This window comes from Tasmannia lanceolata, unplaced genomic scaffold, assembly GCF_043159265.1.
Source record: "Tasmannia lanceolata isolate RefF3 unplaced genomic scaffold, GAP_Taslan_0.1 ptg000011l, whole genome shotgun sequence".
Lineage (NCBI taxonomy): Eukaryota > Viridiplantae > Streptophyta > Magnoliopsida > Canellales > Winteraceae > Tasmannia > Tasmannia lanceolata.
In genome coordinates, this window is record NW_027518688.1 from 23681392 (window position 1) to 23707828 (window position 26437).

The 26437-nt window shown below is 38.0% G+C and overlaps 2 protein-coding genes across 3 annotated transcripts; one reads left to right on the forward strand and one right to left on the reverse strand.

Moving 5' to 3' along the window:
- The first annotated feature begins 1559 nt into the window (after positions 1-1559).
- LPA3 (Low PSII Accumulation 3) lies at positions 1560-8799 on the forward strand. 2 transcript variants are annotated; one of them, XM_077390796.1, is made up of 12 exons: positions 1560-1974; positions 2648-2678; positions 2775-2867; positions 3052-3114; positions 3306-3417; positions 6618-6703; positions 7390-7448; positions 7548-7650; positions 7722-7782; positions 7998-8080; positions 8168-8248; positions 8480-8799. In XM_077390796.1, the coding sequence occupies exons 1-12, from the start codon at positions 1652-1654 to the stop codon at positions 8537-8539; spliced, it is 1155 nt and encodes a 384-aa protein (XP_077246911.1). In that variant the 5' UTR covers positions 1560-1651; the 3' UTR covers positions 8540-8799. The 2 variants fall into 2 exon arrangements, with proteins under 2 accessions (XP_077246911.1, XP_077246912.1); XM_077390797.1 differs by having other exon boundaries at positions 1868-1974; positions 2785-2867.
- Positions 8800-9587: 788 nt separating this feature from the next.
- On the reverse strand, positions 9588-12428 carry LOC143886709 (F-box/kelch-repeat protein At5g42350-like). The gene has a single exon (XM_077390798.1). It carries the CDS (start codon positions 11701-11703, stop codon positions 9871-9873), a length of 1833 nt encoding a protein of 610 aa, XP_077246913.1. The 5' UTR covers positions 11704-12428; the 3' UTR covers positions 9588-9870.
- Positions 12429-26437: the final 14009 nt, after the last annotated feature.

Below are 26437 nucleotides of genomic sequence, written 5' to 3' on the forward strand. Positions count from 1 at the left end.
TCCACTTTGGAGGGGTTAGGATGATTGAATGGACCTGATTTTTAGTACACACCCTATCTATGATAGGGCCTTGCAAATGAATGCTTTGGATCACCATAAAAAAACGTGGGACACATGTGATTGGGCACTCGAGCGTACCATAAGCTTGGTACGCTCGAGCGTACAATCCTTTTCCTCTATTTTCTAAAATGTTTTAGAAAATATTAGCACTAGAATGAGATGTATGGTCCCATAGGAGGGAATTTATAATCTTCATAAGATTTTCATTAAATAAACTCTGTAGCTGCATCAATAAGTTGGCTACAAAGAGATTAAGTATCTTATCACATTTGGTCGACATCTATCAAATGGTATAAAATTTAAGTAGGGTTGAATAATTTTTTTTTATCTTGCATAAGAGTGGTGGATTTGTAGATTAGTTATTCAGGTGTGCAATATTTGAGTTCTTACATATATGGTGAATATCCACTTATGGAAAGTAAATAAAAGTCATCCGTCAAATTGTTAAAACTATAGCTAACAAAAATTTCCTAGTTTGAAGATAAGATCGCTTCGGAAGCTAAGTTCTTATTCATTCTTAAATTTAAGATAAGTTTGTTTTTCCTACGTTTCATACGTGTTTTAAATAAAATCCTCCGTCAAATTGTTAAAACTATAGCTAATCCAAACCATAAGGCATTGAGAACACCTAGATAGGATGATCTAGGCCATTGATCCAACCAAGCCTAGATCACACACGGTTATAGTTCTGCCAAGAAAAACTAAACCGTAGATTTTGTAGTCATTTTAATTATGCATGGGATCTATGTTTGAGATGGGACCAAGTTCAACGGTCTTGATGTCACATAAATGCCAGCCTATGTCCCCTTGTGGGACACAAAAATGCCCATCGTTTTCCACTTGTTTTTGGTTCCTTCCACCCACATCTTTCATCTTCAACAGTTCTATTCCCCTCTCTTTGCTTTAAATACACCAACCCATATTAGGTTCACTGTTCAACAGATTTTGTCTTATTCATTTAATTCATCTCAGCCTGTCGGTGAAATGCCTTCTGCGATGGTCCCTAGCAAATCCCTATTTTTTGCAATAATAATGAAATAAAATTTTTGCAATAATAATAAAAGGAGGTGGAATTATGGGAAAATGATGCAAAACCAACCATCTTGTACACATGGTTGTACAAATTAGACGGTCCAGATCCTTCACATGGTGGGGCCTATTTGAACAGGCCTGAACTCAACTAAGCCTTTGTCCCAAACTAGTTGAGTTCGGCTAATGAATCCTTTAGAAAATTTACATGAAGAAGGTGGAAGGATCTATCCGGCTCAAATTGACTAAGTCTAATCCTCCTGCCCCAGTTGGGTTCGACTCTATGAATCATTTTCTTCATTCTCATGCAAAAATTGCCCCAACATAACACCAAGATAGGGCCCACCATGGATTGGGATAATTACACAGACAAATGTACTTCCTCAAATGTGCCATTGCACATGATGGTGGAGCAAAATAGACGAACGGTCTGGATACTCCCATCGTCTTGATGGGCCCCACCTGATGAACCAATCGATTCTCACAGCACAGAGGTTTAGAAATCCTAAAAATCTTATCCCCTCCCTCCCTCTCTCCCTCTCTCTCTCTCTAACGCAAATCTATGGCTTTTTCTTGTCTGATGACGACCCCTCCTTCCCATTCTCAATCATCTCCTTTACTTCAATTTCGCGCTTTCCAATCTCCCTCTTTCCAATTCAATTCCTCTCTCTTTCCTTCACTTTCCTTTGATTTCCCTTCAGTCCGTGCTTTCTCAAGGATCAATGCAAAGGTTGGAAACAGCAACAGAGAAGCTCCAGGTGTGGATCCAAAGGCTGGAATTTCAGTCTACAAACCCAAATCCTACGAAGTTCTTCTTTCTGATGCTACTAATTCTCTTTCTTATGCTCTTGAAGATGGAAAGACCCGTCTCGAAATTGATTTTCCGTGAGTTTTTCTTTTCTCTTGTTGGGTGTATGATTCATTTGGATGAATTTTCGAGTTTTTCTGTGAGACCCATTTGAGTTTTTAAGTTGCTCTGTTACCTCTGTAACACCCATTTCTGATAGCCTAATGATATTGGCACTACTGTGTTTTTATAATTGTACAAACTCAAAGGTTTTTCCAGTCTAAAAAAAGCTGTCTGAACCCAATTAAAAAAAAGAGATGTGTGGCTCATTTGGATGGATCTTTGAGATTTTCTGTGAGACCCATTTGTGTTTTTTAAGTTGCTCTATAACACCCATTTCAGATAGGCTAATGATATTGGAGCTATCATGTTTTTACTAGTGCACTAAGTCAGCTTGTCTTTTATTATTTAAATGGCTATCAAAGGTTTTACTGTTTCAAAAATGCTGTCAGAACTCAATTAAAAAAAGGAAAGATAAGCTGAGTTTGTGCAATTATTAAAACATGGTAGTGCCAAAATCAGATCAGTACCCTTCAGATATTGTTGAGAGGGAGTGACTTTTCAGCCTTTTGAAATTATCCATTACACCCTGTTCTTTCTTTTCTTTTATTTTCTGTCGCTCTGATTTAATATTTTTGCTTTTGAGTGGATTTTCATGTTTTATTCTGATACCCATTTCCATTTCCTTTTTATGTTGAATCTGGTAATCAGGCCCTTACCCAGCAACATTTCTTCTTACAAGGTATTCTTTCTGAATTTCTGCTTTGTAAAAGATGAATTGTATGCATGTGGTACCCAAAAAAGTATCTGATCTTCTCAATTTCCTAAATTCATGAAGGGAACTTCAGATGAGTTCATTGATGCTAACATCCAACTAGCATTAACTGTCGTCCGTAAGCTCCGCGAAATGAAGGGAACCAAGACTTGCATTGTAAGTTTGGACTGTTTTGTGGTTAGGTCTGTAGCTCAATTAAACCTATCCCAACCTTCAGATCATAGGATCAGTCTCAGATTACCTTAAAAAAAAAATTGGATGTGTATTTTATATGGGTTTTTATTGGGTACAAATCTTGCTAATATTTTATTCTAACAAGGGTTGTGCTATAAAAATTTAGGTGTTTCCTGACAAGCCCGAAAAGCGCAGGGCTTCTCAGCTGTTCCGGGCAGCTCTTGACACAGTAAGAATTTTTCTTTCCATCTATCTGATCTGTGGAAATAAATAGAAGATATTAGAGATCTCAGTCATCGTGTAATTTGTTTTGGGTGGTCCTTTTCATGGAGGGGACTCAAACTGCTCTTGTATCTTGGATTAGCAGGTGTTTCAGTTTGATTCTTCAGTTTATTAAAAGATTGCTATTATTTGATTCAGGTTGATGGCATAAGCATTGGATCCTTGGATGATGTACCCAGTGGGCCTGTCAATAATTTCTTCAAATCTATAAGAGATACCTTAGACTTTGATTTTGCAGATGAAAATGAAGGTTGATCTCTGCTCAAACAAATATTGAAAATTTTGAGGATGTTTGCTTTATGCTCATATTCTTAAATAGCTTATACGCATGGTTTTTTTTTTTTCTTGGACCTTTCACATGAGAATTAAAATGCATCATTATTGGATATTAAACAAAATTGACAAGCTTGTGTTGTTGGTCAGTCAAAAAGTCCAGTTAGTTTGGAAATATTCTTTAATGGAATTATCAGATTAATTTTCTGTTATCATCAAATCCCCAGTTTGTTGATCATTAGGTCTTTGGGCTTGTTAAGTCGCTGGTTAATTGAGCAGGATGAGGGCAATATTTCATATATTACTACTGCAGTCTGATGATTTTTTTTTTCTTTGGTGGTAAGCTGGGATTGAACCTGTGACCACAAACAATATTGGGACCCTTATGCTCTAACTGATAAAGATCAAGGTTCCACCACTAATCTGGATGATTGATCCTTTTCCATTTTACTTTATGCAAGTTACTGAAATGGTAATACACTTTTGAAAATTACAATCTTCTAGAAAGCATCCATTGTCAGGTCTTTCATTAGGAACTATCATTAATGAATCCAAGTGCATACGTCATGAACTAGTTATATGTTCCTCTCCAAATTGAGCAGGTATGGTGTCAATAGTATGCTTTGATAGGAGAATTTGGGCGTTGAATAGCAAAATGGAATGGCAATCCGTGTCGATGTAGGGTCTTATCATGCTGGACAAGGACATCAGTATCAATGTCCAACTTATTATGTTCTATTTCATGGTTCCAACAACCACAGGAGGGAAAGTAGAGAGAAAATAGAGGGATTGTTTGGTGTTTGGTATCTCAGGGATATTTGATTAATTAAGCACGTGTAAGTAAAAGAGAGGGAGGGATATGTTTAGGAGAATCCGGGCCTTTAGCAAGGCGCTTCTTTGGAATTGTTGGTAGAACTCGACTTCCATTTATGTTGCTCTCTGCTTAATAAAGATGCCTCAGCTTTGCTCTATTCTAAGGTCGCTGAAAGGGAATTGTAGATGAGCCAATAATGGACTTTTTTTCTGGGGAATTGGTGTGGTAGGACAGATCTCAACTTACCCTCTATTTTTGTGCCTTTAGTGGGTCTAGTATTTCCAGCAATTGCAATGGCGTCTTTATCTCTTCATGTTCAAAAAAACAAGATTGTTTGGATCCGATGGGACTAAATCTCATCAATTGATTTCAACACTTGGTCTTGGATCATAATACAGATACCTATTTAGTAGAATATGGTACAATATGTGGCTCCCCTCGAACACAAATAGACATCCACAGGAAATAGCTTATTGACTCCCCGAACGGTAATATAAGAATCCGTACTGAATATCCCTCCTGTAATGGTACAAGGTCCCATCGTGATGACATATTTTGGTTCAGGCATTTGCTCATATAATCTCACTAATGAAAGCGCCATTTTCATTGTTACTGTGCCGGCTGTTAAAATTAGGTCAGCTTGCCTAGGACTTGATCTTGGTACCAGTCCATAACGATCAAAGTCGAATCACGAGCCTATTAATGAAGCAAATTCAATGAAGCAACAACTTGTACCATAGGGAAGCGGCCATAAACGGGAAAGTCTTGACCAATTCGAAAGATCATTTGATGTAGTTGAAATAACTGAATTTTGGGTTGTTCGGTCAAGTAACGGAAACTCAATAGAATTAATAACTGTCGCAGTGTAATCTTTTCTTTGTTTTTTATTTTGATTGTTTGAATATTCACGAGATAAGACCATTCCAATGCTCCTTGTCGCCATGCATAAACTGAACCAACAATTGGGATAATATTTATCCACGATCAAATTATGAATTGAATTTTGCTTGTATAACCTAGTCACTTTGATCGATACAACATTGTCAATATGAATTGACTTTTGTTTGTATAACTAGTCACTGTCTAAAGCCTACTAGGTTCACTGCTTATGTATCACATATTTCTGAAAAAACATCTCCTGCCATGGCTTTTAGTTCCAATAAGCTCCATTTCTTGCATAACATGAGTATATGGCTCTTCACACTTACGGTTATTTCAACGACCAGGTGCAGCCCGACTCTGTAGATCCTTTCAAGGTGGAGTACATTTTCCCTTAGGCTATACAAATACATTCTTGCCATTACAGGCGACTCCCCAGAAAAGACCTAGCATCATTCCTACAGAAGTTGTAGTTGTATGCATTTTTCACAAAACATTTGAAGAGAGGAAGCATTTGATCTTCCAGGGGAGACCTCGGGGACGTTATAAGCAGGTTTCTTTCATAAATCTAAATGAGTACTAGCTCTCCATGGATCTTCAAGAGGTTGTTAAGTTCCTACTCAAGTTGTTTGGATTACTGTACTTCAGGGTGTTTGATGCTAATGTTTTCTGGTCATGGCTATGGAAGCCAGATCTTCTAAGCATCAACATAGTTTCCTAGAAATGAGGAAACAGTGGTCACATGCTAGGCATATCTTCTTAGTAGTTAGTGCTTGGTACCACCAACTTTAGTGTTTATAGAGATTGAGCTGTTGACAAATGGAATGTGTATATACACCATTTTGGTTGGAGGTGACTCTTCGAATGTCATGAGATCAATGCCAAAGGACAATACTGATCTTTGGATGATATAACTCTTTTCCCATAATTCTTTTTGAACAATGTAACTCTCAACTCTTTCAATGACAAAAAGAAGGAATTGATTGTGAAATTGCCTATTCCTGGGTCTTTCCTTTGGTGCTCTCGTCCATGTTATCATGTATTACATTTATTGATTAGGCCCTATTTGTTTAAGATAATGACAATCGATAGTGAGTGCCAAACCGATTATTGGACTCAAATTTAATGTAAATTTCAGTCCAAGAATCGGTTTGGCACTCACAATCGGTTGTCTCATAATATTAAATGAACCGGGCCTTAGCTTCGCCTTCAGACTAAGGCCCTTTTTGTTTTAGATTATGACAACCGATTGTGGAGTCCCCAACCGATTATTGGATCGAAAATTGCACTAAATTGGAGTCCAATGATCGGTTGGGGACTCTACAATCGGTTGTCATAATCTAAAACAAACAGGCCCTAAAAATTAAATGCATAGTACAGAAAATTGTGTGGATGGTGTCATGTGTGCTTGTTACTTCTTCAGTTATGTACCTTCAAAATGACTACCTTTTTCTGACATTTTATCACATCTCTTTCAAGTGCAGATCGGTGGAAATCTGATGAGCCACCATCATTGTTTATGTTTATTAACTGTAGCACACGTGACCTTTCTGCTATAGAGAAGTATATGGTATGGTGTCTTTGCTCTAATAAGCTCTCTCTTGACTGATGATTTGGAAGTATCCAAATGTGAATAATCTTGAAATTCAATTTACCATAAGAAAATCTCCACTTATTGTTTTTGTTGTTTTGTAATCGTTATAGAGTATATATAGGGTGATCATTTATACAATCTTTTTGACATTTCCAGAACATAGATTAGTGAACTTTTGGTTGAAAGATATTCTTATGTTGATTAACACATAATGAATGTACCTTTAAAAAAACTAAAACTACTAGTTCAGTGGTGTCTGGTGAATTTTCGTGTGTAAATACCTAATTCTGCTAAGTTTGCCGGTCTTTATGTAGGCAGGCACTTTAGTTATGTTGCATCTCACCAAGTCAGCAACTTAGTTTATATAGATTTACAAAGTTAAGTGGAGAACAGATCTTATCACCCTATACAAACCACTAAAATATCATTATATCAAATTATATTGCAGATTTCTTTTTCTCAAATGATGATTAAAAAGATAAATAGTACGTTAGAAACTAGTGGAACTTTACCTGGTATCTGGTTCGTATAGTTCAAGATCTGTGTGATGTTATCTTTCCTGATGACCCATAAAATTATTAATTTGGTCGTTATATTTCTAATCTTCCTGTGATTATGTACTGTATACTTATAATAATTCCATTCATGTCTGGGATGTGCAGGAAAGATTTGCCATATCTACCCCAGTTCTTCTTTTTAATCTCGAACTGGACACTTTGCGGTATGCCTGCATTTGGTTCCAGACTTCAAATACATGCTTACCTTTCAGTTTACTGTATTTTCTTTCCTATTGTAAACAATAATTCGTTTAACTTTGCAGTGCTGACTTAGGCCTTTTTGGGTTTCCTACCAAAGATTTACATTATCGGTTCCTTTCTCAATTCACCCCTGTATTCTATATTCGAATAAGGGAGTATTCAAAGGTATTGATCATTTTCTATCTCTATGATCGCCATTGATATTGAATAACCCCTTTGTTTTCTTACTCCTGAAGACAGTTGGGGTTGCACCTTACATAGTAAACTACAGTGGAGCCTTGTTCCGCCAATATCCTGGTAAAAAATTTGCTTAGTTTACTATTTACACAGATCCTATGCTTTACTTAGTGCTAGAAGCAAAATTTATTTTCTTCAGATTCATTTCCTATACTCGCAAATCAATTCAAACAGAATCTTTAAACCATTTACCGCGCACCTATAACAGGCAGTGCGCACCTATAACAGGCAGTAATGTTAGTCTTCCATGTTCACTATCTATTGTGCTCATGCAGGCCCGTGGCAAGTGATGCTTAAACAAACTGATGGTTCCTATGCTTGTGTAGCTGAAAGTGCAACTCGTTTCACATTGGGTGAAGTATAATACTTGTCTGACCCATCTACTCAATTTCTTTCTCCTATATTTTTTATTTGTTTTAACCTCAAATGGCCTGCCCTTATCTAGACCAAGGAAGAACTGTTGAGGGTTCTTGGACTACAAGAGGAACAAGGAAGCTCGCTAGAATTTCTCAGAAGAGGCTACAAGGTTCGAAAGCTGTTGCTTTCTCTTCTCAGTATAGCTTCTTTTCTACATGGTTAATTTAATAAGATGTTAAATCCCTTTTATCCTCTTTATAAGAATTTTTAGAATTTTCCTAGTATAATGCTTCATCTGTGTTATTCCTATGGCGATTTAGCAGTTTTAAAACTGTTATGACTACTTGACTAGTGTGATTTAAGGATCCCTTGCATTTTACTGTGTATATTGGTATTGCAGACAGCAACTTGGTGGGAAGAAGATGTTGATTTGGAGTTGTCTTCTGCGTGGCGGAGTTGAGATGTAGCAAATGTTTCTTAAACAACAGAACATGGAGATGAATGTTGCCATTGCTGACAGTCGCCCCCAGCTTTCCAATAGATCAAAGATCTTAAATCAAGCAATGTCATGATAAACGGGTTACTGCTGCAATGTTGTCTTTCATGTATGTTTTAATTCCATATCTCTACCCACATTTTTTAGGGTTTGTATATCATCTTTCCAGATGTAGTTATTCCTTTTGGTCCCTTTTATTTAAGAAAAATATGAGCATGCACTTCTATATGAGTATGAAAATCTGGGATACTCGAAGATTTGAGAAACTGGTGGTGTGTAGCAAACGTATCATGTACCCTGGTTGTTGTAGAGAGTTTAATAGTTACTGAAGGAAAATATACTGTTTTTTTGCCCATGGACCTCAAGAGGAGTGTGTTTTGGGACTGTTTTAAGAAACCAGACCGATGGTCCAAAAATCTAGTACTGCCTCCAGGAGCCAAACTAGTTCTCTAGGGGCCGTTTTGGATAAGCAGATTTTAGAATCTTGGTAAGAGACAAGAGAAGGAGACCGTCGTTTCGCTTCTATTTAGAATCCTGGATTTTAAGTAAGAAATCCAAGTTTTAGAAATCTCTCCCCCATCCTGAGATTTCTAAAACCTGGAAAAGCATGGGATGATCTCCTACTCTCTTGCTGACGGAAAGAAGGGCGAGAAATAAGAAAATGACGGATGGTCTCCTTCTCATCTCACATCCAGGATTCTAAAGAAATCCAAGATTCTAAAATCTGCGTATCCAAACGGCCCCCTAGTGTTTCCAGCTTCTCATTGGATACAGTCAGAGTTGTATGGCTGAAAATAAAATATGTGCCTTGAAAGCTCAACTCTCCTGCTTAAAAAGACAAATTATGTATTTTATAAAGTAAGAATTCCATACAAATGTAGTCAACCTCATTCCTGAAGCTTGAAGGAACAGAAAAGAGAACCAAAGGCACAAAGTAGACAGAATAAATCTCAAGTTAAAATCACGAGATCAATGAAGAAAAACCTGCCTCAAATAAAAGTGACATCTGAACTACAAAATCAAATTATTTCATTGATGAATCAGCCGTGCTACATAAAAAGTGATAGAAACACATGATACATCTGTCACACATTTGAATCTACACAATCAAAATCCAATTAGCCGTCAAGGAACATAGTTAAAAAAAACACATGATACATCTTGAATCTACACAATCACAACCCAATTAGCCGTCAAGGAACAGAGTTTCCACCGTGAAGAATGGTAATGTTAAGAATACTGGATCCGCGAAGGCGTACACGATTGTACAAATTGACGATGAGACAGAAGAAATTTTACAGATACAGCACCGTAATTGACTTTGTCATGCACGAAGAAGCATCCACTTCGTGGGCCACATGCTTCCTTGAGATATGGCTCCACATGAGTTCTGACCCAGATAAATCACACATGGTGATGAAATCCAACACCTGACCAAATATCTTGAACATCTCGACTCCAAATATCCTACCTCTTTCTGCTACAAATGCAGCATTCCAATCCATGGGGGCATCTGGATGCCTTGAGATCTCAGTCCAGGCATGTAATGTGAGATCTAGCTCCCATACCTTTCTTACAGCCTTGTCTCTCCTACTTATATCTTCGTCTGTCTCGCACCACGACACACAGACCATGAACAGCTGATCATTGCCAGATACGAGTTTTGGGTAGTACTCATTAAGACGAGGAGGTGAATGAGCAACTTGAATTCTAATCCAAATACCCCTTTCTAGATCATAGCCTGCAAGCCTGTCAGTCTCGGAATAAACATAAAATATCCCATTACAAACAGCACCGGAACAGACAACTCCGAAATCTCTAGGCAATCTGGCAATGTCCATCCATTTGTTAGAGACTGGATCGTAAATTTCTGCAGAATCTAAAGGTTCATCCCTAGATCCTTGTCCTCCAACAGCAATCAAAACAAACTTCCTACAGTCTTTTGCACTGGTCTGATTGTCTTCTTGGTTAACAAACTTGCAAGGTTTTCTTCTGGATTCTGATGAAGACTCGCCTTCATACAAAGCATCTCTAATTTGACGTCTTAGTGAAAATCTATGAGGATCCTCATAGACATCGGACACACCACGTGCCCTCGACTTGGACCGGCGCTGATCTTGCCGATCATGCCTACTTTGAAAGATCAAGCAATCAGAATTGACTTCAAAAACTCCTAAAACGGGCTCTGATCTTGCAAACCTCATTGACGCAGTTTCACGCCATGATCCAGTCAATGGGCTGAACACCAGCACCCCTTTATGTGTCATGAAGAAGCTCTTATCAACCCTGCCATTGTTACTCAAGCTAGTGCGACCACCAACAATATAAACATCATTTCCTACACTTACAACAGAGAACGAAAACCTACCCTTTAGGATATCAGCATCAATTCTGTGCCATTGATCAAGAGAGACATCCAATGCATGTATCTGCCCGGTGCAGCATCCATCCTTTACCACACCAAACAAGAACAACCATGGATTCTGGTACAAACCCTCGAATCTCATCTGCATAAAACGGGGTGAGGTTGTCAAGGATCTCCACTTCTTGCAGACGAGCCGAGTGTTCATGAGACTGCTCAGTGGGAGCCTCACCAAGCACATTTCAAGAACATCATCTGGAAGTGAAAATTGAATTCCATCACTTAATGGGTGTCGTTCAATTTCTTTCCTCTTTCTGCTATTCCTTCTCCACAACCTCTCAGCAACTCGAGACGGAAAACAATCGGCCTTTACTGCATCGATCCCTGAAATTGCACTATATCCTGTACATTCTTCCCCCGCACTCGATTTCCTTCTACCATTTCCATCTCCAAACTCCTCAGATGTATCTGCGGCACCTACTTTACACCCCCCACCTTTTCCAACCAAACAGAGGCACCCAGAAGAAACCCTCCTCTCATTTCCATCTTCTTCCTCATCACCCTTGTATGTCTTTTTCTTCAACCTCTGGCTGAGACTTCTTACAAGCCTTCTTGACACACTCAAACCCTCAAAATCCTTTCGAAGCGATGCTTCTCCAACCACTCTCTCAACAATCCCACTCTCCACACCTCTCCCTGAATCGTTGCGAAGGAGCATCGTCATACCATTACTACCTGATCTCTTGTAACTACCAATGCTCGCCATCTCAAACCACCCACACACCTAAACCCTAAAACCATAACCCTACTTATAAATGAAATTCCACATCTTTCCCTGAATTGTTAGGAAGGAAATCCATCCCGCCATTACTACCATATCTCTTGTATCTACCTAGGCTCACCATCACAAATTGCCTAAACCCAAAAACCCTAACCCTAACCCTAATTAGAAATGAAACTCCACAAAACAGTTTCCTCCATCAAATGCAACAAATATCTTCTATGCAGGCGTCTAGATTATCAGATCTAGATCCTTGAACCCCAAACAAACCATCTATCGTACAATCTAATCCAAATACAGGAAACCAAATCGAGATTACCAGATCTGAACCCTAAAACCCTAACCCTAGAAATAAAACTCTTTTAGAAAATATGCTAAATCTTGGCCAGATTACCAGATCTGGATCCTTTAACCCCCAAATAAACCATCTACGGTGTTAAAATCAATCTTATCGTACAATCAAATCCAAATACAGGAAAGCGCAACAAGATTACCAGATCTGAACAGTCAAACCCTAAAAAGAAACAAAAGAGAATAAAATTAAGCACGAGAACTTGCCTTTTAAAGCAGCACAGTGCTTTTAGATCTGGAATCTCTCGATCCAGCTATCCCCAACAGGAGTTTGGCCAATTTTCGCTTCATAAAAGCAAATTTCACGCAATCTTCGCGATTTTAGCCCTTCGTTTTGCCAAAAATCCCAGTTCAGATCTAGAGAGAGAAAGAGAGAGAGAGAGGCATATTTACAGTTTGACAATTGGTTTAGGGAGATGATAAATTCGCACCCCTTGAAGGATTATTCGCTCCATTGTTGGCGTGATTTGACGTCAAAAAGGAGGGTAACGGCCAAATAAAAGTCAGCGCTTTTTGACGGCAAATCACGTCACAGGGTGTGAATAATCCTACAGGGGGGCGAATTTATCCTTTTCCTTGGTTTATTAGTCATTTAATAGTGGGTCCCATATGTCGGGTCTGACGTCACTGTGACACTGAATCTGGTTGGTTTCCTATTCTCTCTGCTTGAGAGCCTAGGACACATGCGTCTGTTATGTTTGCACTAGTCACGGGGTGGGAGCCACAAGATGAACGGCCCTGATTACGTTTGCGTGGGCCCTACCTCTCTATGATGCATTTGATTAATGTTATCGACTCGCCCATGCCATAGCCGTCTGATCGTTTTGAGACGAGATTAAAAAGTGGTAAAACCGAATGGTTTGGGTTTACCCGTAAGCCATTTCCCTCTATTCTCTTCTTCCCTGAAGACATGGCTGTAGTTTCCATTTCTCAATCCCATGCTATGCTCGGGTGGAAAATGGTGGGCCCCACAGCCATCAAAATATGAGGTGTAAAATGGTGGGCTCTAGTCAGATGGCAGATTTGGGCAGAGACGGTGGACCCCACCTCATGAATAACCTTAGGTGTAAAATAGTGGGCCCCACTTTATACATAGGTTTGGGTAGAGACCGTGCTAGCCATTGTCATTAAATATTGGGCCCTACCCATCATAGCATGAGGCATAAAATAGTGCGTCCCATGATATACGTGGGTTTGGAAAGAGTAGATGGGCCCACAAGATCATGTAAAATGGTAGGCCCCACCCATGCTACTCTTGGGTAAAAAATATGGGCGGTCCCATCAAAACATGGTGCAGTGGAAAATATTTTTCATGAAAAAATTTCCTTGGAAAAAGCGAATGACATTTTGAAAATTTAGATACATGAACTATATATTTTATTTTGTAGATGTGAAAGATGGGTGTACAAAATTACACCATGTGATAGAGCTGGTTGGAGAAGGTTCTTTTGGAAAGGCACACAAAGGAATACATAAATATGAGAATTTATATGATGGGTGGCCGTGAAAACACGTGAAGTCTGAAAAAAGTAGGTACGGCCCACTTTTTTTGATGATCCAAACCGTTCATCTATTTGGGCACAACGTAAATAGGTTGTGCCCCAAAAATCATTTCCATAGGATGATCCTAACCCTACGATCTGTAGAAGATCCTATAAATAATTTTTTGAAATCTCCATTTTCAGATCAGTTCAGATCGGTGGGTTAGGATCATCCAATGAAAATGATTTTTGGGGCACAACCTATTTACGTTGTGCCCAAACAGATGAACGGTTTGGATCATCAGAAAAAGTGGGTTGTACCTACTTTTTTCAAACTTCACGTGCCACCCATCATATAAATTCTCCATAAATATACTGGACATGTTTATATAGATCTATAGCTTATTATTTATCTCATTTTAAAGTTATCTTACGAGACCTTTAATAAATTTATTAGGTGTTCCATTCTCAATTTTGTATTGATTGAAGACAATCATCCCCATCCCTGCCCCATCTCCCCGTCCCCGCTTAATCAGGTAATCCCCCGTTCGGGGCGGAGCGGATCTCAATTTTTACAGGTCTAATTGCCAGCCCTACCAACGGACCACTACAGAAAAGATTTGTTAACACATCAAATGGAGTTTCCTACCTAAGAAACCGTAACACTTACCCAACCCTAGCTAAAGATAAGCGTCCCTCCCCCTAGGGGCGCACACCTTTTGATATCCCTTTAAACACTCTCATGTTTATTTCCTTCCATAAAAACTAGAGAGCAGCAACATGAAACAAGTTCAACAAGATCCTACCTCTAAAATACCATGAGGCAAATTTTCAGGATTCAAAGGGAACAGCAATATGACAAGTGAAAACCCAATTGACAAAAAAAAATCCAAACACATAGTACTAGATCCTACACGTAAATCGAAAATGATGAAGGAGATGGCCAATCGAGAATGCATCAGCGAGGCAGAGTGAACCATGGTTGACGATTAGCTTTTTCCGATGGCAAAGATGATCCATCATGAGAATCTTATTAAGACACCAAGCCCAACAGAAGGTGTCGACTCTCACAGGAGTTTTGCCTTTCCAAGCACATCTAGCTGGAGATGGATCGGATTTTTGGACCTTTTATCATTTCCTAGCCTCTTTATGTAAGACAAATTAATTCTTGTGAGGAAAGATGTTAAAGTGTTCAATTCCCAATAAGAAAAAACTCTTCTTAAAGTTGAAATCCCATACCACTGATCCTTCCACTCGTCTAAAAGTCTCAGCCTCACTAAAAACTTTCATGAGGACACTCTAGAAAGTGAGGGGATCCGAAAACCTCCTTCAATGGTTCGTTCCCACACCAAATATCTTGCCAATGATGATACTGAATAGTAGTAGTTTCCCGGGTACTTTTCAATACTGAATAGTAGCTAAGGGCTCCTCAATACTTTTTCGCCAAGTCAGGAGATCAGCCAATGCGGAAGCAGACACCCTTGCCAAGAAAGGAGTCTTTCGGGCCGCGTTTGAGTGCTTTGACTATCTACCTCCTTGAATTATTGTACTGCTATCTTTGTATTATCTTTGTTCCTTCAGGACCACCTCGGTTCTGTTTTTACATATATATATATTCTATTGCCCTTTTCAAAAAAAAAAAAAAGCAGTTTCCCGGGTAGAGTAAATTTAATCACTACAAGAAGGTGAAGAAAAAAACATATCAAATAAATTAAATGGAGAATGTTAATAAAACTTATAACAGCAAAAAAAATTAGAAAAAATAAACTGCCTAAGATCTCTGATAAATTTTTTCAACTACCATTTCTTCCAAAATTCAAAACCTAAAACTTGTTCTGAATAAAAAAAAGTTATTTGATAAGAATATTCTGCTAATTTTAGAAGAGGCATATTTTTTAAATCAAAGCAAGTTGAGGAACACCTATTGTTGAAAATTATATTAGTTGCATAGAACTAAACCATAAAGCAGGTTACTAGGAGAATGACATGTATATGGGATTATTAAACTGTATCATAGCAGACAAACTTGCCCATATGCTTACAGCTTCAGATATACGAGTCTAGGTCTTTGGGTTTTTTCAGTTCCCTCCAATATCTCTGTCTTTAAGTAATTCTTAGCATCTAAAATTTCTTTGAAAAGAAGTAAAATAGATGATTAAAAAGCAATGCCGAAAAAATGACTCATTAAATGATAATTTATTGTTTTTTAAGACGTTGAAGATGATACCTCTTTCTCTTACACCTGTAAAATCTGAAAAGAGAAAATAAATTAGAGATTCTCCTCCTTGAAGAAGTAAATAGGAAGTTTCAATGGCGTTCTTATATCCACTCAACTCTACTTGACTCCAATGGCATGAATAAACAACAAAGACAAATTATTCTCGTGTTTGATTGATCACACTATCAGAGTTTATTCCATCATGCTAAATTGGAGTGCATACAATTTTTGTCCCATACCCTAATTAGTTGAGTACATCATGTAATGGGCCAACATATACATGACCAATAGAAATATGGCTCGCCCATTGCAGATGACATAACCTAAAATCAGTAGCTTTGTACAATATGCCCATTTAATAACTATAACTTTGTACAATATGCCTATTTGATAATTAACCTTGAATGTTGAAAGCTACTAATTTTTTATAACTATCACTTTGCAAGTCATTGAGTGGACAATGGTATCATTGACTTGTACAAATTTCTAATATTGTCATCTCCATAGTAGCTTAGCAAATGAAGGGTTTAGATCACCCTAGTGCCTTTTAGCAATATATTGATGTCTTTTGTCACCTCTCAAGGTCTTGGTTAATTGAGTTATTTCAAGTTTGTTTTATAAGAAGAGGGTATATGGCAACAATATTACTTTATGTATCTAACTAACAATCTCCTCAAGCCATGGTGTCAATTCTTTTTTTGGAGTTAAGTAAATCAAAGATTCACAAAAAAAAAAAGAGGATTACTAAATCAAGATTTAAGAGGGTAGATTCCATCTCAGAACTCAAACGGTTAACTATTTGTACTGATACGTCCCAATTATAAAGATAAATCTCATATAAAGTGGATTGGATGGGATCAAATATGCAATAAATAAAAAATGCAGACATTTTAAGAAAAAAGAGGAATAAATTAACAATATTTTCGTGTATAGTACAAGCAATGCAAAAATAACAATGTCTTAAACATACATTAATTCCATAAGAATGCAAAATTGCTTATGTGATAGTGTCCTAGTTTTGTAGGAATAATATAATATTCAAGGGAAAGCTATTGCTGAATGATACATTGCATGTTGATGACAAACTAATGCATTAAAGAGAACATGCATACATATAGTAAGATCACAATCTGCTTTTATAGAAAGTGTTTTGCTCAACTTAGTTGAATATGTATTTACAATTTCTAATGTTAACATGTATACATATAATAAGACCACAAGCCCATCATCTACTTGCTATATATTAGGGTGTATAGTGCTACTAGACTAAACTTCAGATTTGACAATCCAATCTAGAGAATTGTAGTGTTTTTTTTTTATAGTATGAATTCTACAAATTTGCAGTATGTCAAATCTCAAATGTCTTCATTAAGCACTTAAAAACTGAAATAAACAAGTGGCGTGACTCCAAACACGATGTGAAAATATTTGCTCTACAGAGACGATGTGAAAACAATAGATTATAACTTTTGTAAGAGGTCTTACTTGCACTAGCTACGAGAATAGATTTCACGCAAAACTCAGGCTCTAAGTTGGAGAAATCACAATATTCTTCGAGCAGAGTTCAAAAATAGAGGTTCCGGCAAGATTCAAGTAATCTTAGAGGTGTTAGAGTAATTAAGTCAAGCAAGATGTTGCTTGAAGCATTACACCCAAGGTATCTAATTTGGAATACCAAGTTTGTTGCCTCCAGCTCCTATATATATTAGATACACTAGGGTTTTAATAGGTTAGTGGGCTCTAGCCCAAATAGGCCCACTACACCGGTCCATTATCTTATTGGGCTTATATTAGAACATACATGGGTTATATTATATAGCCAACAATCTCCTCCTATGTTCTACATATAGCACAATCCAATAGATAGATAGTGTAATGTTCAAAACAAAATATTGAAACATCCACATCACCATATGGTCTATATCATAAAAGATCTGTAATCCAACTGAAAACACGAATCCTTTTATGACAAACCAAGAGTTCTAGATATACAACAAGCTAAACTCAACCAAAAGGTAGTTTCACATATAAGTGAACCACACTGATCTTAGAGGAATTCATTTATGGGGTATGATTCTCATCGAGATCCAAAATAAAGTTCCACAAAAAGGTGAACTCTATACATACTGAAATAAAAGCATAGTCTTTATGACTTTAGAAGATTTAAGTAAGTCATCTTCATCAAAGTCCAAATCAAGACAAGCTCCTCATTTTTCGCCAATCCCTGTGAATTACCAAATATGGATTGTATGAAAATAAATCCAACCAATAGTGTAAACATGAAAGTATCTAGTTCTACCTAAAGAAGAACTTAGTGGAATTTCATAATTTACGAAAGTATCTAGTTCTACCTAAAGAAGAACTTAGTACAATTTCAAAATGGCTGAAAAAGTATCAGTATCACTCTCTCCATAAGCATCATTGTCAAGTTTCAATAAAGAACAAGACCTAAACAACTTCTTTTGCAAAGAACCATTCATCATTGTCAAGTTTCAATAAAGAACAAGACCTAATAGTTTCTTTTGCAAAGAATCATTTCATGTTTCTTTTTGGAATGTTACAGTCATCTTATCCATATTTGAGTTAAGCTGTATCATCAAGTTTGGAATGTACAACCTTTCCCAAAAAGGACATGTCATCAAATGTGGAATGACACACAACAACTGTAAACATCATCAAAACATATCAGGTGCCTATCTTGGCCAAAAGGGAGATTCGAAAATTCAAAATAACATGAATGTAGGTTAAGCCTTGTCTATACAGACTTTAACCCCATCTCCCCCACAGTTTTGAATATTCGATCTTTGTTCAGTTCCTTGGCGAGAGCATCGACCATATTATCCTTTGATCTCACATCAATCAAAGTGATAATCCCGTGTTCAATGAGATAATTCAGCATGGCATGTTTCAGCCTAAGATGTCTCATCTTACCATTAAAGAGTGAGTTCTTCACAATCGTAATTGTAGCTTGATTATCACACAACACACTTAAGGAACTAATCCTTAACTGGGTCAGTGGAATGTCCATAACCATAATCAAAAGCTTTATCTCATATGCTTTCATTTGCAACTGAAGCTAGAGCATAAAGTTCCAATTCGACTTCCACACAACAGCAGTAGATTTGCTGTCCCCTGATTCTGATCCCCATGATACATCAGAATATTCTTCCACGAGAAGTGGATGACCACCATAGTTTTGAGCATACTCTTCGGTACACGAAAGGTATCTCATCAGCCTCATAAGGGCATCTCTATGCTCATGGCCAGGATTACTAGTAAAACGACTCAGCATGCCAACTATAAAGGCTATGTCTGGCCTAGTGCAACTCATAGCATACATGAGACTACCAATCAGTTGAGAATAAGCTAACTGATTCACACTGTCTCCTTCATTAGAGATCGGCTTCTTGGTATAATCAAATGGTGTCTCAATCGGTTTGCACTCACTGCATCCCCATAAAGAAAGTAGTTTTTCAAGATAATAGGCTTGGCTAAGGGAAATCCCTTGCCTGTCAAAACTTACTTTCATACTAAGAATGGTGTCAACAACACCCAGGTTTTTCATGTCGAATTCTTTACCCAAGGTTAGTTTCACATTACTCACCAGAGAGAGAGATTGGAAACAAGAATAAACATCTATATACAAGCAAATAATCATGACCTTATTCGACACAAAACGATAGTAAATGCATTTATCCGAGTAATTGATTAGAAAACCCAAGCTCTTTACTACCTTGTCAAATTTTTTATGCCACAATTTAGGTGCTTGTTTAAGACCATACAAAGATTTGTGTAACTTACAAACTTTGTTCTCGAAACCTTCAATGACAAACCTTTCAGGTTGGTTTATGTAGATTTTCTCTGACAGTTCTCCATTGAGAAAAGCTGTCTTTACATTCATTTGATGCACAATAAAATGCTCAATAGATGCCAAAGCAAGAAGAATTCTTATCGTGGCCAAATGACAGACCGATGAAAAGACATCAAAGTAGTCTATCCCACTCAATTGAGTATAGCCCTTAGTTACTAAACGTGCTTTATATCGAGCTATGGATCGGTCAGGATTAAGTTTCTTCTTCAATATCCACCTACAGCCCACAGTTTTAGCCCATTTTGGCAAATCGACTAGCTGCGAAGTTAGATTTTGCAACAGAGAGCCCATTTCATCATCAATGGCTTCTGCCCACAACAAAGAGGCCATAGATCTCATCGCTTCCTTATAGGATGATGGATCATTCTCTAAATGATAGGTCACAAAATCCTCACCAAAAATTTTGGGTACTCTATCTCTTGTAGAAACTCTTACAGGAACTAAATTAGAAATCAGATTGGGACAAGTGTCAGAAGTAACTAGTTCAGACTCAACCGGCAATTCTGTAACCATCTATGTATCGCCTGGTATGGTCAAACCCTGATCTCTGAGAAATTTATTCTCAAAGAAAACTGCATCTCGAGATTCTATAACCATATTGGTTGATAGATCCAAAAACCGAGCAGCAGCACTATCTTCTGCATCTCCAAAATAAACACAAGTGTTTGTTCTAGTTCCCATTTGAGGTCTCCTAGGGTCTGGTATCTTTACATAAGCAATACAGCCCCAAATCTTAAGAGTGTCATATCTACAAGGATGCTTATGCCATAACTCATACGGAGTGGAGGAGCATTTTGAGTTTGACACTCTATTCAGGATGTAATTTTCAGTCAAAGCTGCCTCTCCCCAAATGCAACTAGGCATGCTAGCTGACATTAACATGGAGTTGAATACTTAAGTTAACGTCTTGTTCGTACACTCAGCTATGCCATTTGATTGAGGCGGGAGAGAAGCAGAAGTTTCAAGAATTACGCCCTGAGAGGCACAGAATTCCTTGAACCCCATCAATGTGTATCTTCTCCTTCTCTATCACTCGTAACTCTCACACTTGTCAAATGTAATGGACATATATAATGGTATCTTATGAGTATTAGTAAGTGGAGACCATTTTCTGATAGTGCACATGTCCCAATCGGTTGTGTAACAACTTATGAGCAATTAGCGATGAACAATTCTAACTAACAGTCTCATTATCTAAACTCAAATCAAACATACCATCTATCAAATATGCACAATCAAAATAGTATGAGTTAACAATCAAAAGTTACTCTACCATACAGAAATGAAGTACATATGCCAGCATAGTCTAAAAGATTAATAGAAATTAAATTATTTTGAAGAGCAAGAACTACTTTAACATTTTTTAAAGTTAGTATTTGTCCTGAAGAAAGGATCAAGTTCGCAGTACCAGCGTGAGTCACCTCTACCTCTGCTCCACTAGACACTGTAACGGTCTCTTTTGCGGCAACAATATCAACTAGTAGTTTCTTGGAATTACAAACATGACAAGTGGCTCCTGTATCTAACCACCAGTCGGAAGAAGTACTGGCCTTACTGTTGCCCAATATAGCAACAAAACCTTTAGGTTCAGCACTGCCCATCATCATATGAGCTTCCTTCTATGGTGTGTCAGATTTAGCCTTCTTAGGTTGTTGACAATCTGCTACAAAGTGACCATATCTCCCACAGTTGTAGCACTTTCCCTTCTTTTTCTTAAAGACAGTCTTTTTGGCTTCCAACTTGGGGATATCACTCTTAGGTGACTTGGATTTTCGAGAAAAGTTCTTGGGATATGTTACCGTGTTAGTAGCAGACTGTTGCTGTCTAACCATCTCCAAGTTATTCTTGGCTCGATTCTCATCTTTGATTCGAAAGAATCGTTTGAGATCATCCAGTCCCACTTGCACCTTTTTCCTATACTTTTCATTTTTAAAAGAATGCCATTGAGATTCATCAACTTCTTCATTTGAGGCAGCAAAGGTACTCAAAACGGTGTAAAAACAATTCATATATTGTACACCGAATTGAGTCTTTCGCATTCGTGAATTAAACTCAGTCCCACCAGATGATTGAAGTTTGACCATCTCAAAAGGCATACCATTCTTTTCCATTGTATTATTTATATGAAATAAAAAGTGAAAAGATTGCACCTGATTGGCAAATTGCGAGAACCCAATCCAAGAACGACGGCAAGAACCGAACCGTGTGAACCATTCGCAAGAACCGAATCCAAGAGAGTGGCCGACCAACAAGAAAGCGAACCCAAAATGCAACCGGTGAGGGAGGGCTGCCAATATCTTGAATTGGGCAATGGGAATTTGAGCACCAAATTTTGCTGCACCCGCAAGATCCGGCCACAAGATATTGCAGCTACAAGCTCGGATTCAGCCAGCAATATCCAAATTCCAAGAATTCGACCCCAATAGTGATTCGGTCCCAAATAGTGTTGTCTATCATAAACCTTTCATGTAAAACAAACAGCCGACTAGGAAAGCCACGGGCAAGGCGCTAGTATAAAAATTCCCACGGAATTTTATAACACTTTTCCTTAGGAGTCGTACAACAAGCACTCGGGGTGAAAAGTACTAAAAATGAGGGGTGAGGTTTTTATCAAAACAAACCCAACTTGATTTGGGTGGGCATTATCTTATTGGGCTTATATTAGAACATACATGGGTTATATTATATACCCAACAAGAGGTTTTCGGCCTTCATAATTAGAGGGAGAAAAAGCAGCTTTTGTTTTATATTTCAACAGAGAGAGAGAGAGAGAGAGAGAGAGAGAGAGAGAGAGAGAGAGAGAGAGAGAGAGAGAGAGAGAGAGAGAGAGAGAGAGAGAGAGAGAGAGAGAGAGAGAGAGAGAGAGATTGATTGATTGCTGTTGACGATGGGAACATGCTAATTTTAGATTTGGGAAGAAGCTTTGCGCGAGTTTGAGTTGCCCCCGATACTTCTTTCCTTTACACCTCCCACCTTTTGAGAGTGAAAGATATTCGGGAATGTTGAGCATATCCCAAAAAAAAAATGAAAAACCCAGTCCATGGTGGATTTGCTTTCCTTATACAAAGAAACAACGGAAACATATGGAAACATGGAAAATGGTTTACTTTCCATCTCTTCCCACCACTTTCTTGCAAGACAAATAGACTAAGGATAAATATAGAATGAAAAACATTTTTTTGTGGAGAAGAGATAAAAATGAAAACATACTAACCTAATCGAATCCGGTTGACTACTATATCTAACTAACCTCATCTTTCCAACATGCTTAATCTGCCACCAAGATAATCCAACATGAGATCTACACCTAATCCAATGGTTGGATCACACAAATTCTAACACTCAACATGAATCTAGGGTTAAGTCTTGGAATCTGGAAAACTAAGGTCATGTTCTGCAACCATTTTTTAACGCTGATTCTCCCGGTTTATAAGATCTGGAGTATAACAGAAGCAAAAAAATATCGAAAATCTCATTCGGCTACTGACCCCGAACCATTTTTTAAGGTTGATTCTCCCGGTTTATAAGATCTGGAGTATAACAAAAGCAAAAACACATCGAAAATCTTATTCGGCTACTGACCCACTAAGAATCGGTTTCCTGCTTTTCAGCTTTTATTTCAAGTAAAAGCTGAGATTTTTTAGAGCGACTCAGAGTCCTCCAAAGATTCACATGAATCCGCTTCTCATCCGTTTAACTCGGCCACAATGAGAAGTGTTAGCATGCCCAAACTTAAAACGTTTAAATAAAGGAGTTTTGATCAATAAACTAAAAGTTTTAGGGTTTTCTCCTTGATCTATCAAGAGGCATGTCTAGATGTGAAGACTGCATCCGAAACATTTTCTTTAGGGAGCTTCTACACCCGTAGCATCACAGGCAATTTTAATATAATTATCATGGCCGAGGTAATAAAGGATTTGGATTAAATTTCTAACACACCTATAAATTTACTAACACACCTTCTGGTAGCTCTAAGCACACAATGATCCTCTTGTAATAGCATCCAAGTCTAGTGAAATTCATAAAATTTTCACCTTCTCCTTAATTCTGAGTCGAATGAAGGGTCATGGATTCCTTTTTATGATAATATTCTTTCAGATATTCTCTCACCACTACCAGCAAAGACCCAAGTGCACCAACTCAGGTGGTCTATGTTAATATCACCAAAACGTCTTAGAGTACTCCTACACATGAATGCATATCCCATGTTTGGTAGGGTCATGTACCTTCCTCTAGAAGATAACCTTGGTTTGGATTAGCCGTTGATCTCCATCCGTTCCAAATGTGTCACTAGAAGGTGGTTTGTGTATTTTAATTTAAACAAATTTTGAAAGGGGGGATTTCGCAAAAATGGTTCACTTTCAGGGAAAATAATGTCAATGCTTGAGGATTACAACAATATCCGTATGAAACCAAAGGTTGGGATTAGACAATTGAACCACAGGAGCCTCCTGCTTTTTTCTACCCTGGCAAATGGATCGTGTGGGCATCAAGATCGGCCGGCTAAACCTACCGTAAATTCCATGTTTATAGTATCCATATCAAAACGGAGAAGATCAAGACATTGGGTTGTTTCCAGAATTTCTTTCCTTATTATTATTATTATTATTATTTTTGATGACATAGTATCCCCACCGCAATTTTTAGGGTGGGACTATTCCCTATGTATGCACGAAACCACCTGTAAGCCACGTGCATCGGATAAACCCAGGGATTCGAACTCTCACTGGGTAGCACACCCACCCATGACTTTAAGCCAAAGAGCCACACCCGGGTTAATTTCTTTCCTTGTAGTGAGAGTTTCCATGGCTCAATTTCATTTGGATGGATAGTAAGAAAACCAATTGAATTTAGTTTTGATGTAAACCCACTGAATTTTGCATTGATCAGTATTAAAGCTATGGTTATGATTTTATTTAAAGGGAAATGATATATATCCTCAGTCCCTTGTTTTGTTAATGGCCAATTTATCCTAAAGGGGGCGAGTTTATCATCGCCCAAAATTTATCATCCAAAGACCCTGTTTGTGTCTATTAGTTTTCTTAATCCAATCCCTCCTTGCTTTGGTTTGCAGAAAAAAGACCAAGCAATGGGTTGATATTTTTTGTGGAGTCTTTAAGGAGTTTAATTGTCAATAAAGGAGTTTAATTTTCAATAGTGGATAGGATTCCAGCTGGGAGGTTAAAAGATGAGGACCAATAAATTTAAAAAGCATTGAGCAGTCTTCACAAACCTGCTCGAGATAGATGAAGATTTGTCCAGCTTGATATTTTGTTACAAATTCTCCCAATAAGTGGCTGGCAATCTTTCAACGTCAGTCTTGGAGTAATCAGAGGTAAGCCCAGATATTTGATAGGGAGATGTCCAGACTACAAATGGCTTCCTTGGGTTGAGAACAGGAACCAGTGAAGAACACTTCTGATATTTTGAGGTTGGACTCGAGTCCGGAGCTTTGAATGAACAGTGATAGGCAGTCTTTGATTCCTATTGCTGATTCAAGGGGATGAATTGTTTTTTTCTCCCTGTAAATCAATGATCTTTATTGGGAAATGATATATACTCGACTCCTTTTCATTCCCTGGGCCACCCTGCTAAAATGGGTGGCCATGAATACAAATACACTAAAGTGGGTGGCCCCGGGAAAAGGGGCAGATATGTCACATCCCTTTATATTTACTCTTTTTAAGCATGCTTGAAGCTACAACCTCGTGGTTTAGGCATGAGGCATCTTCCAACCGAGATATGGGGATTTAGCCCAGCAAATCAATTGTGTAATTTGGAAAGTCACAAATTATGCAAGATGAATGATATTCCCACCCTTTTTAGTTGTCTTTTTTCTTTTTCCAAATACGGTTACATTTCTACCCTTCAGTTTGTCTTTTCAGTCATTTCTGGAAAAGAGTTTGTCTTTTCAGTCATTTTCAGGAAAGGACAAACAAAATGGTGGAAAATTAGTATTTTCCCTCTCTGAGGGATAAAATCCACCCCCGGACGATTTTATCCGTTAAGGGGGGGAATATCATTTCCTATTAGTAGGGCTGCAACTCGAGCCGGGTTTTACCCGACCCGCATCGACCCGACCCGAAAATAGCTTGGGTTGGGTTCAGGTTTCATGGGTTTCGGGTCGAGCCGGGTTGAGCATTCAAAAGCCTGCATGAATCTCCGGTCGAGCCGGGTTTGAAGGGGCCCGACTCGAGTTACATAAGTTATAGTATGTACATTTTTTTCTATTGTTAGTTAAAAGTTAAAAGTGAAAACCCACGCACCCACTGTTATTGTATGTGAGTGTAATTTCTGCTTCTATGAGTTGAGTTGATTCAAGTGTTTGATTCAGCATTGTTTGATTGTAATTACAACATTGTTTGATTACAGCATTGTTTGATTCAAGTGTAATGTGAGTGTAATTACATCATTGTTTGATTCAAGTGTAATGTGAGTGTAATTTCTGCTTCTATAAGTTGAGATGCCTTGCCAAATAAGAATTTTCCTTAAAAAATTGCGTCAACGTGAAAAAACCCGAGCCGACTCGAGATTTATCATGGGTAGGGCCCGGTTTGGGAATCGTGGGTTTTCCGAGAAAAAAAACCCGACCCGAGATATTTCTCGGGTAGGGTTGGGTTCTCCAAAACCCGACCCGAGTTGCAGCCCTACCTATCAGGCAATGGTCGTTTTCAAGATTTGTTCTCGAAATCTGAAAATATTTGATTCTTGAAATAGGCCCAATGAAATTGGTAGGAGTGTTTGGGAAGGTAATCGCCTAAAAAAATAGGCAATAAATTAGGGAATCCTGAAATTACC